Below are 13,285 nucleotides of genomic sequence, written 5' to 3'. Positions count from 1 at the left end.
TTAAAATCTTTATAATAATATGTTTTAGCATACCTATATTTATGTTGTGAAAGTACACGAAAACTTTTGTTTCGTTTTAAAATATTATAAATATTGAATATTATAAAAAATACTGCTCTCTATACTGACACATATTTGTAGTGGCAACATACATTTTTCTTTATAACTCGGTCATACCGTTCACACTTTCTGTACTGTGTATCTTGTGTCTCTATCTAATAAACTCACCTTCACTCTACAATAGATGGCGTTGTAACATAAGGTGTCGAAAGAAAGAAAATCGAAACTTCATGTTGTATTGGATTGGTTGGTGAGTTTGAGCCATTGCAACGAAAACGGTTTTCTGCCTTGGGTCTTGTGTGAAGTGTGATTGAAGAGTGTGTGATATTTATTTCAAGCTAAAGTGAAATTTTAAGTGTTTTTTTGTGTTCTGTAAGTACGATTTGTTGAGCTTTATATTTGTGTTGATGGACTCATCGTAAAAAGATTAGAAATATCAGTCAAGAGTTTGTTCACTGCAGACGTTCAATATGGCCGTTCTTTTTTATTATTCTTTTCCGTAATTATTTGATTTTTAATAAGCACCACTAACCCTTGAAATAAAGAGTAGATCTGTTGTTATCTAACATCAACATTTCTCAAGATTTGTGAATTTCGTTGATGTGGCAAAATGACAGTAACCCTATTGGTTTTGACGTTTAATTTCTGAGTCATTTACTGCATTCACATTTTAGACTGTTTTTTATCCATTTTTATGCCATAATATGTTCATATCCAGTTATAAGTGAAGACTAGCCACACCATTTTTATATTGCCGGACATGCAGACATCTTATTGATAGAAAAAGCAGAGCTGCACAATTACATAAATCTTAACATTACAATAATTTCACTATTTTGTTGTATTGTTAGAAGACGATCTTAACTTTTGATGAAATCCGAATGCTCTTTTAGCAATTAAACTTATTAAACTGTAATACATGCAGTTAATGAATTCACTGCAGTTTTGTATGTTGAAAATATGTATCAAATGTTATGTTTTACATTCTCTCATTTATATTTGCGCATTTCTATGTCTATAAAGACTTTGGACTGTAACTGTAGTCTACCCTCATTCTAATTGCAATGAAAATTCTTATCACTTTGGGCACAGTGTGTTTATTGATTTATTGAACATTATCAGAAGAGTACAGTATATATCATAGACAATGGTTATAAAACAATAAATAAATAGCCATAACCAAATCTCATATAATTACCTTGCAAAGTTCATTATCCACTACATTATGGCTTCATGTACACAACACATCAAACCAAAATATAGGCAAGTTTGCCCTTGACATAGAAGCCATATGTATTTTGATTAGCCTCAAATTACACGCTCGCAATAAAGTATTTTAAAAACCACATAAGTTAACATCAGAAGGCCTATAACATTAACTCTACAAATTATGTACATATTATTATATATTTATTTATTACTATGCATTTCTTGGTTTTCCTTATTGAAGTTTTATTTTAAACAAAGCTTGACACACATTTTGGTTGTTATTACTTATTTTCATTTGTTTTCCTATTAATTACACATTTTGATGACACAGTTACAAAATAATACAATATACCTACTTCAATCAATCTTATCATTGATAGTATAGTATTTTCATTGCTCAGTTCTAGCCCTTTTTGCTTCCATAGCTAATAAGTTCAGTTAAACAGTAGTTTTTTGGTGTACTAGTAATTTAATTGTACATAAAGGTAACTTTGTACTGTCACCTGATAAGTAATTACTTAAGGGCATTGACTTGAAGTGTGTATGATAAGGGTCATTAACCTTTAGATTTCTTTTCATTTGGCAACTAGAGGTTTTCTTACCAATTTGTTTATGTAAAACTGTTTACCATTAAATTTGACTGAACTTTAAAAATAGAAATGCATCATAACATGTATTTGTTGTTAGTCTTTTTAGAATACCTGAAATAACATGACATCTAGGTTTTAATTAGGAAATTCCAATTGGTATTTCCAATACACCATATTGGAAAATTTGCCAGTAGATATGTTGATAAGAATTTGCATGTATGTAGATATTTCTGAAATAAATTGTTGCTGTATTAATACTGAAATTAGTGCAATTGGTGCAATTACTTTAACATTTCTGAGAAATAAAAGTTATTGGCCTACAGATTTAAAATGATAAAAATCCATGGTGTCTTTTGTTCCAATATTCTATTAACATGGCTTTAAGTCAAACATCATGTTTAAAAAAAGAAATAAACAAATAGGAATTGTATTAAAAACTAAAAAAATATTTTTATTGAACTTTACAATCTGTGTCAGACCAATAAGGTTTAAATTTGCTTAACTGTTCACACACTTGCTATGTTTAAGTAGTCAGGGTTAAATAAATAAAAGACCTTATGCCAAATGTAGAGATACATGTATATTTTTATAAATGACTCACTAAGTTTATGTTAATGATACATCTTTGATGACATGATGTAATACAACCTTTAAGCAGTCTTCCTTGTGGCATTTATTTTAATCTATTTCATAACTAATTGTCTGTTGCACCATTTTGTGACAGATGCATTTGCAAAATACCTTCTAAATTTTCTTCCACACAAAGACCTGCTTTACATACTTGACAGGTTTATGCATACATAATTTTACTTTAGAATATTCAAGTGGCAATCTTTTGCCACTTTTATTGGCCATCAAATATAAAATCATAAATAAATTAATGCAAATTAATCTCACACTTTAATATACTGTTTAGTGATGTAATAGTTTTTGTACTGTTTTAACAGTAAAGTGTTCTACCAGGTTAACAAAGATTTCAGTCTGTATAAATGAAATTGCAATACATTTAACTGAAAGATAATTCACCCCAAAAGTAATATTATTAATACTTGAATCATTTGGAATGGATAAATGGAACGGCCAATAATGATGATTATGTCAGTAATGGTTATATGGTGGTAGACTACATTATTTTTGGTCTACTGTATGAATTTGTTAATCATTTCAGTGTAGCAAAAAGGCAGTCTAAAGAACATATTGAACAGATTCTAAAGAACCAAATGCCAGAATTTTTTTGAATAATACTAATGTATAACTTTAGTCCTACAAATAGCAGTGAGTATCTGTCGCGGTAGTCACACTCACGTGATAACTTCCTGAACATGCCTGGTACTGTTAGTGGGTAAACAAACATGTTGTAATTGTACACAGGTGTTATAATGGCAACGGCGTTCCTGCCGTCGCCCGCGTGAATAAGTGAGACTCTAGTGCAGTGAACCACACGGGCCCGCCGCCTCAAGCGTCACCCGACCACGATGAAAATGGTGTTGTCACAACGGCAACGAGAGGAGCTGTAAGTAACATATCATTATTTATGACACTTGTACACATAATAAGTATGTTCGGTAGACTTTGGTCACGCTACTAAGATGTTGAAAAAGCTAAACTGTGTAATTTGGAATAAGTTCAACATGTCCCGGTTTTACTGGTTCGCGATTCCAAATGCAGTTTTAGGTAGGTCTTTTCTGAAAAAAATGAAATGAAATACATTGTCTAGCATTTTCTTGCTGAACGGTAATCGTTTTCATTCCTGTTAGATGCAACAGGAATCTCAGGAAAGAAATCAGAGAGGATCCCATCACGAATTCTTATCGCGTGTTGTATTCTCCTTTTGACGAAATAGGGATTTCGGTTTAGTTACCTTGCCTAATATGACGAATGTTCTTACGGCAACTAACAATAACAGTAAACATCGAAGAAGCTGCTGTTAAGCAATAAGTCCTTGCTCTAAGAACATTACATATGCACGTGACACGTAATGACACAGTTCTGACTGCATTTTACCAAAATAACTTCACCAGTATCATCCTAAGTCGGCATCAGACTTGTTAGAAACGCAAACAAAGTAGCCATTACCAAGAATGCTCACAAATTAATTCCTACTAGCATTGTTTTAATAAAACAGTTAGCCATATTTCATAATTCTGTATTATTTCATGTTTTACTGGCCATTAAAGATATCTTCTTAGTTGATTATTGGGAAATATATGTTTTATATCGCTCTTAGTTCAATTTGTGGAAGGTGCATTGTCTTCAAAATATACGATTGCGTTTTCGGAACAGCAGAATTGAGTTTCAATGAATTCGGTCAAGCAAATAGTTGCGGCGGCAACAAGGTCGCGATACTAACGCAATGTTACCAATACTCTACTAGAAACTTTCTGAATTTGGTGTTAATTACAATATCCTAGCTAAACACCAGGAATTACATGTAAAGCAAACGAATTACATTATGTTCAATCAAACGATCAGGGCCTCGAAGAGCTTCTTTCGTAATTATTACAAATCACCTCAAACCATTAAGTAAATACCTTGTACAGGTTAATTTTAACAAACAATTAACCATAATCAAACAATCTTGCGTAAGACGATTATCGCGAAGCTTTAGATGTCGGTAACAACTTTCTGCTTCTTTATATTTCATCGTTTTCAATTGCCTGATATCCAAATCCAGTATAGTTTGTATAACAGTAATTTTAACGATAGCCTTCCTTCCGCGTGTAACTGTTCAGTGTTGCCTTTTATAGTGTTCCCCTCCCTATCTTTGTAATCGCCGATGTATTCGATAATAGGTATAATCAATGTAACATTTTTCCTAATGTACTGTTATAAAAGTCCAACATTATTGGTTGAACCAACTTTCCATCACACTGTTACTTACTATGTGTGACACATATAAGCAGAGGATCTTGACGCTCCTTACAAGGTGTATCAAAGGAACCAAGTCGACCTGCGTGCCTGACGACCTTTGAAAGTGACAGTTGTTCTTATAACGCTATGTCGTTGACCCCGCCTCGCCGTTGGCGCCTTCCTCGAGTTAATGCTGGTACGCAGCTTTCATCGTGAACCTAGAAATCCCATCATTATTATACGATTATTGATGTTGCAATTGCGAATAACGGCTCACCTGCGCCGCTGATGATTGCAGTCTCTGAACATTTTTTCATGCTGATATTCAATCTTGGTCTGTGGGCAAGCAATTTATTATGTATGTTACTAATGCTTTATACTAACATACTTAATAAACTGTATGTTTTATCTCTTTAACCTGCAGTTAAGATAAGTAGTTTAAAATTAATGTGGTACAGTTACCTAAAGTATTGAATTTTGAACTATTTCGGCCGTGAACTCATGACCTAAAATATTATACCGCTCCTTATGCCCTTTAACTTGCTTCACGAAGTGAAAGGCGTACTGAGATCTAATTCGCGATACTTCTATACAAAGATGTGGTCATGCTGTTCACACGCTATTGTTATACAAGTGCAAACAACACGTCTAAATTAAAAAATATCCATGTTATGTAACTTCATTATACAAATAGGATTAGACTAACTATATTAAGCTAACAAAACTAAACAGCGGTATCGTGCTATCCGAATATGGCTTACGATGGAAACTATGATTAGAGAATTATATTACAGATGTCATGAATTTGCGGAATTCTTGAGTAGACAAGTTACTTAAAAATACCGTGCAAAACGTAATGACACCTCTTTGCCAATGATAATGTTAATGGTCTATGCTGCGTTCGGTTCGGATCTACTGCGTCGAATTGGGGTCATTGAACGCGGCTGTTGATTAAAAATAACGATCACAAATTAAGATACTAACTGGCAGATTTTGCTAAATGGACAGTTTTCACGTATACTCGAACCTAAAATACTCAAAGGCATTTTTTGCTACCCGATACGTTTATAAGTGAAATCGTGGATATATTTCCAATTTAAAAAAAAACACGATATACGATAATGTTTCTAAATAAATAAAGTGGGAACTGCCTATTGTACGAAAAAGTGCTTAGGACTAAAATATAGGTAACATTAGCAGAAAGCTGGACACAGCCTTAACATCATATAATATGATATCGCCCCTCTGATATTGTTAACCATGTTAAAACTATGTAAGTAAGTACTTATAGTCAAAAAATATCTACATAACCCATTTTTTTATTCACTTACAATTACAACAGTGAAAGTGGTTATGCGGAAAGCAAAATGCAACTGAACGTAATATTGCTATATTAATATTATTCAAATTATATCATGATAAGAATCTGTAAACGCCCGCTTCACGAGACCTCCTGTTGGCTTCACTGAACGAGGTCGCATTCAGAGTTGCCTTACATTCTGTGCACCCAAATAGAAAAAAACTACTTGCGTCATATCCAGTTATTACCATAATCGATCAAGATCATAATCTCCGTTACATAAGTGTCTCGATGAGTTAGAAAGCTCTTATTTACTATGTAGATCACTCAAATTGTTTCAGTACTAAATAGTTGACAAGACTGTGCGAGGATAAATAAACAAATGCTGTTCACTACGTAATCATTGTTCTAAAATAAACAGCTTTTCTCGAATTAGTATTGTTGGCCTTGAGTGTGGATTTCGATGTTAGCTGTATGTCCATAGTTTACTCATACGCGATATATTTGTACGTACGTCATGTTAATCGTCACGAACACGACATAGTAAGTATATCTATTACTATAGGTACAGTGGTCTTTTTTTTTCATTAGTACGGGAATATTCGGACATACTGAGCAATTGTCTTCGTACTTTTTCCGTTCACATAGACCGAATTTTCAACAGTCATTTTCGTTTACTAAGTCCCATTTTCGCTGTTCGGTTTTTTATCTCACATAATCAAATGTTATCAACATGAAACTGAGGCTAATAGTGATTATAAGTACTTTTTAATATAACCCTCTAGTTGTATGCTTTTTACCTTTAAACAAAAGCATTAAATAAATAATTATTAAGAAACTTTCCTGCAAAGTCTTGGTTTTCCGACGTCATCAAGAAATAAAAATGCAGTGTAAAGTACTACATTACGTCTATGAAGGATATGAGTCATCGTACATTAAAGTGCTCAAGATACGAAGCTGCATCAATGTCAACTCGTGATTGGTGCAATGTTTGTGATAGAAGGCTGCCTCCATTTAACTTTTATCAAAACTGATCAGCTTTGTTAGTTAAATATAAAATAGTTACGAAATATAACGCTCCTGGCAACAATAACGTTGTACTAGACAAATATTATATTAACCGACTTACATTTCGGCAATTGTTGTATCAACTTTTTATCATATCGTATGAAATCTTTACACAGGCTATTAAAAAGCTGACATTATCTCCACGCGGTGTGATAACATTAACATTATGACAATTACGAGTAAAACGTATAAAACTTAGGTTCAATATTGATGTGATAATATGGGGAATGCATTGTATTGTTAAGTTCAAGAGCCGTTGTCCATCCGCTTAACTGCCTTTGCCTGAGTTGCGGATCGCAAGGAATGCAGTCCTCGGCCGGTTGAAGCTACTTCTGCCGCGTGCATGCCATACTGTCATTATAAACCTACTATACTATAATATATTCTTCTAAACATATGAAAACGGTTCAAAGTTTTGACTATTTGCGTAAGACTGAAAGCGACTGAAGATTTTCCATGGTCTTCAATTCACATCATTGTTGGCCGGAACCATTGATAAACATCAATAAGAAAGTCGACCAGGAATAGCCAAAACAATCAGGAAAGTGAATTATAGATCCAGTTTGGAAATGCATACAAAGAACTTATTAGAGCCATCAATTAATTCCGATCGTGCACTAATGGACATTTTGAAATTAAATACGAACCACAGAGAAATTTTAAATCTAATTAAGCTCTGCGTTCACTTGCCTACTCTAAAGGATTTGAGTGTCCGGTCACGAATGTAATTAAATTACTATGTAGAAACTTCCTTGTCTATGTGAACTTTTGTATGTACGTATTTCGTTTAAAGTTTCTTGTATGGTTTCTTTGGCACTATATCGTATAAGTGCCCTGCTATTTATTTTCATAGTCTCTAACGTCCTCCCTATAGTGGCATATAGATGACATTTTCACCCCTGTATTATGTTTAGGTTTTCCCGGTATATAATTTGGCCTTCAATTCAACCCCTGTTTACTACAAATGCAACCCTCGCTAAAATGAGCGTGATGTTGGGAAATTAAATGAGCGTCCGTGGCAGGGGTTGTGAATATAACCCGACTTTTCATTTTATTAAAACATTGCTCTGTGAATTACCAAACATGTAATTATGTAATATATCTAATGAGCTTTGCTCATCATGACATAAATGCGTATGGATAAAACTTTTCAATGGCGGTGTCGATTCAACTTGTCGCTATTTGTTGATTATATCTGTACTTACACACTTCTACGAAGTTGGCCGTCATCATCTATTTGCGACCTTTCATTAAATATAAGAAAAATTGGTTACGGTCGAAACCTCGTGGGAGGTTAATTTCGTAAGGCTTGTGGAAGAGGGATTCGCAGTGACGCAGTGTCGCTCTGACGTAGCCGGCGCCTAGTGGGGGCGATCGATATGCCCAGTCGCGTGGGCGGCCTCCCCTTCATTCCCACAAAGAGAGAACGATTATCTACTCTAATCCCACAGCGATAGAAGTAACTTTCCATTGCAGACGTCTAATAAATATTAATATACCAGAAAATGTCATCAAGAACGTCTTTTGCTATTACTCATTTGCTCTCAAAGCATTTCACACGAAAAACTTCATAAGTAAAGCATGAAAGCAGTAGTTAAACTGTGCTCTGGTTTGAATATTACAAAATCGATTGTCACTTTAGCCTTTCAAGACCTGTTCAAACGTTATTTTAAATCTGAAGTATGTATGGAAATTGTTCAAAATGCATTTATTTTACGGTGTCGGCGTAAAGTTTGACCGAAATTTTCTGAACGGAATTGTAGAATAAGTTGTCTGCGTTAGTTAGACAGTAGCTTAGACACGTTATATTTCAAGTCACGAGTGTGTATGCAAATGATTGCTTGTTACGTGCTCCTCATACGGATATGGTGAACACTGCCGTTTCTTCTACACTTTTAACATCGTTCCGATTCGTTACATTCATCCCGTTGTTTCCATTATTTGTAATTCCGTTATGCCGAATGCTTCATAAGACATTATTTCAGAGGAATGTGATACAAGCAAACAGGTGCAATGTTTTAAGATCGAGTTCTGGTATTTCAGCTTGGGTATGAAACACCTGTGCTGGAAGACCTTTACGTGGACAAATATGTTGAATACCAAATTTTAATGCGTTGAGCAAGAGCCAAGATGGTGGCCGGGGGACGAGGGTGGCGACCCCTCAAACTTGAACTTAAACTTTTACCCCCCTATACATTGAAAAAATAATATTGCGTCTTCTGAAAAATGCAAGCTTAGGCCTAAAAAATATAACATCTCAATGGAGTACCTATATGCAATTTTGACTACAAACTTTTCACCTTTAAGGTAGAAACCATCATATTCATACTTTAATTTTTGCGCGAGATAATGTAAGAGAGGAACAAATGTATAATGGTTATGATGGTGCGATGATTTGCATTGAAATTATTACAAGCTGTATATATAATTCCGTTTATCGATTTATGTGACGTTTTTAATGTTCTTTCTTTCTCGATGTCTCGCTTGTTGAGCTCGGACAAATGCTGCTATTAATGACGCAATGAAAGTCTGAATTAACTGAAATACTGCCTCTAGGACTTTTAAATGTTCTATCATAACAAAAACCAAAAATTGTTCAAACCCTTTACTGAATTATTCGCTTTGTTGGTAACGATCGAATCTGCTACTATCTTGCTAAGCTATTGTATAATATCAATACTTTATGCTTCGCATAGACAATACTCGTATACGGAGCATTGGCATAAGTAATTCATTGTAACAATCAATGACGCCTGTTTGAGTTACAAATCGAATGACACGTAATATGAATGGTAATGAGACCACCATGCAAATTAGCTAATGTGCTTGTTTTGATAACTTAAGATGAGACGTTCATTCACCGGCTGTAAGCTTCGTATATGTAAAAAGAATGCGTAGGTGAATATTTTTGCAATAATAAATTGCAGTGGTTGTAGTAAATATGTCGCGAGTTACAAGCTTACCACTTGTCCCTGCAATCGGAGTAATAACGTCGGAAATGTATCGTGAAAGTTATTTTCTCAGGCGGTCCCAGATCGGTCCGCGCCTCTAGCTCTACGCACGAAACCACTTTCGCTGTGCCCCAACATTGCTACTGAACTTATCCAAGATTGGAGTCACTGGCGAATCGTTATACTGCCGCGGGCGCCTGTTGTTTGCTCATTATGTATGTGCTTGTTCTTAAAGCTTTATCTTCGATCAATCATCCAAAACAAAAATAGCTTTGTTATCCATTCATTATATTACGCAATGCATTTCTGTTTAAAATGCACCAGGTAAATCTTGAAATAACTTTTCTAGAACTTTTGTATTGACGGGTACATGCTACAGATGTTACACTTGTTCATGAATGGTATTCGTGCCGCTTAATCTTTTCACTTAGCCGGAATAAACGATAGGTGTAACTTGATTGCTCTCACGCGAACAATAGGGACACCCGCGAGACTGATTGTCTATGGAATTGATTCGGTTTCTCCGGTCTGATATCGAAGACCGATATATTAATGAAGCAAGAAATAAACTCCATTCAGCGCCGACGTAAGTTGAAACGCTTGGCTCACCATTACCTTTTTAATGTTATCGCCAAATTCCAAACTGAATTGCAAGAAAGTATTTCCAAATGATGCTTTGATGTTCAGGATTATCTGTTGCATAAGCGCAATAATCGAATTATGCACTCGGGTCGCGGATAGGAAGTTATCGAGTCAGCAATAATGTAATACAATGTGTTGTTTATAGAACATGTAGAGTGACGTAATTGTCAAACGCGTCAGTCGAAGCCTGTTTTCTAAATAAAGTAAGCAAGTTTGTCCACCGCCCGAGGCCTCCCTCATGCATGCACACTCACTGAACAAATATGTTCTCTTACAAGACGAAAACAAAATGTGAACTGTACACGTTTATGAAGTCATGACTCACTGTTTTGTCATGATTATTTAACTTTATGGTAGGTATATGACAATTGTGTAATATGTGGACTTACACGTTATATTTGTTCTAATTGTCCGTATAATTTTCCTTTAATATTTAACTGCGACGTTTTTTTGGTGTGTTGGAACAATACTTGCGTTGTGTCGTAAATAAGTCGTAATTACGTTTTCTATTTTATAGCCAGGAAGCTTAATTAAATTACAATAATGGTTATACGTAAAAATCAATTAAATGTAGTCGTACAACAGCCGGTGTTGAGCCTCGTGCTCTACATAAAAAGCTCCATTCACTTATTAATATTACGCCATATTTCCAATTGCCAGAATATTCTTTTTAGGTTTCAACGCAACAAGTTAGTTTTCAAAAATGCTTTTAAAAAAATTACACTGTCTCGCGTTGAAATTGATTCAGGAATTGAAGAGATCTTCAGTCAACCTTACCTTAATGTTAATTTATTAGCGTTAGATATAAAGAAGTAAAGAACCTACGCAGGAACTAAACTTTCCTAGAAAGTTTGAGTAGGCGTCGTACACGTACTCATCCTTATTTTGCTTGAGCAGTGAGTACTCGTCAAAGTTTATTAATTAGCAGTTAGCAGGTGTTTGTGTTTGACGGCCATAGACTATTGCTATTAAATATCTTGACAATGATTAGATGGAATCTCCGTCTCTAATTGGATCTAATTTATGAATCTCTACAAAGAAGTATTTTTACAACCACAGATACTGTTATTAAGCTAGGAAAAAACCTGGTACCAAAATATCAAGACCCTCTATGATACCCAGCATTGTCTATGAAGCTTCAATATAAATGAAATACCCGTACTTGTAATAAATAAAAAATATTATAAACTATAGATCGACCCTGATCGTTTCTTTTTTCAGCATCTTTTTATTTAAGTACTTACAAACATGTTTTTTTCTGAGACATCATCACTGGCTGAACATATTTGAGTAGACACGTTCCGTATCATGTGATGACTGAATGTCAAATTGATTTGTTGTCTATCAAACAAACCAATCGAAGCAATCGCTAATAAAAAAGACTCCGTATAAAACTAATACCGAAATACCGTAAAATGGGGTTACTTTTGGAAAATTAGGGTTACTTTTATTATAGATATTAATAGCTAAATAGCTCGCTTAAAAAGCTAGCGACGAGTTCAGTTTTCCCATTCTTAATCTATACTATAATATTATAAAGCTGAAGAGTTTGTTTGTTTGTTTGTTTGTTTGTTTGAACGCGCTAATCTCAGGAACTACTGGTCCGATTTGAAAAATTCTTTCAGTGTTAGATAGCCCATTTATCGAGGAAGGCTATAGGCTATATAACATCACGCTACAGTCATTAGGAGCGGAATAGCAACGAAAAATGTTACAAAAACGGGGAAAATTTTGACCCATTCTCTTAGGTGACGCAAGCGAAGTTGCGCGGGTCAGCTAGTACTAAATATAGCTATGATTAAAATTGTAGCATTTTAAATAGTTTATGCTGGCCTTAAACATGCCCATTTCTTTCCATTTTTAAAGTAACCCCCCTTTTCAAAATTAGCCCCGTTTTACAGGTAAGCAAAGTAATTTCGTAGGATATTTGACATAATACTCAATGATACTGAATCTAAATGTGTCATAGTAGTTCTTTCTAAATCGTTACGAAAAATATTTGTAGATATATCTCAAACATGTAGGTACGGACTGTACGGAGTCAAATTTTGATAACCAATAGGAAACTCCAGTAAAGATAAAAGAAGATATCTATCTCATTATATTCAAGGGCAGTTTATCTAATTGGGACAAGTTCGTTGTCAGAACAGACAATATTCTCCGTTATCATTACTATCAGCTGTACGTGTAATCTGAAACAGCAAGTAACTTAAGCTTTGTTTATAGAAAAACTACTCTTTATTTTCTTTCAAGTACCTACTGTATTTTGTAACTTACTTAAACTTCGACATCCCACAATAGAAATATAATCTTCTTCTTATCGTATGGTTAGTGGTCAACCTGGTGTCAATGGTGTTCAAGCCGCCCTGGTGCCTTTGACATGGCTCGACGACTACTATCTTAATTGACAACAACCGGGACCGACTTTTTACGTGTCCTTCAAAGCACGGTGACGCCATCACCCATCTGTAGAATGACCGCGCCAAGGTTTGCTTAACCCACAGATCGTTTACCGACCGGTGAGCGCAACTGGCTATGGGCGCCTCTAGAAATATAACTAAAGCAATTTATGTTAATACCTACGTGGAAAACTTACTTTCGTGTTGACCTATAAC

At 34.7% G+C, this 13,285-nt stretch overlaps 1 protein-coding gene across 1 annotated transcript in view; it reads left to right on the top strand.

Annotated features, from left to right (window-relative positions):
• Nucleotides 1–276: 276 nt before the first annotated feature.
• LOC142977493 (lissencephaly-1 homolog) overlaps nt 277–13,285 on the top strand; it is a 30,160-nt gene continuing 17,151 nt past the window's right edge. Inside the window, exons 1-2 of the mRNA XM_076121396.1 lie at nt 277–432; nt 3,231–3,372. Of these exons, the coding sequence (XP_075977511.1) occupies nt 3,335–3,372 (38 nt within the window). The 5' untranslated portion in view covers nt 277–432; nt 3,231–3,334. The remainder of the gene's footprint in view (nt 433–3,230; nt 3,373–13,285) is intronic.

The sequence above is a fragment of the Anticarsia gemmatalis genome, chromosome 13, assembly GCF_050436995.1.
Source record: "Anticarsia gemmatalis isolate Benzon Research Colony breed Stoneville strain chromosome 13, ilAntGemm2 primary, whole genome shotgun sequence".
NCBI classification, from domain to species: domain Eukaryota; kingdom Metazoa; phylum Arthropoda; class Insecta; order Lepidoptera; family Erebidae; genus Anticarsia; species Anticarsia gemmatalis.
Note: the sequence above shows the minus strand (reverse complement) of the source record. Positions and strands in the feature narration are given on the sequence as shown.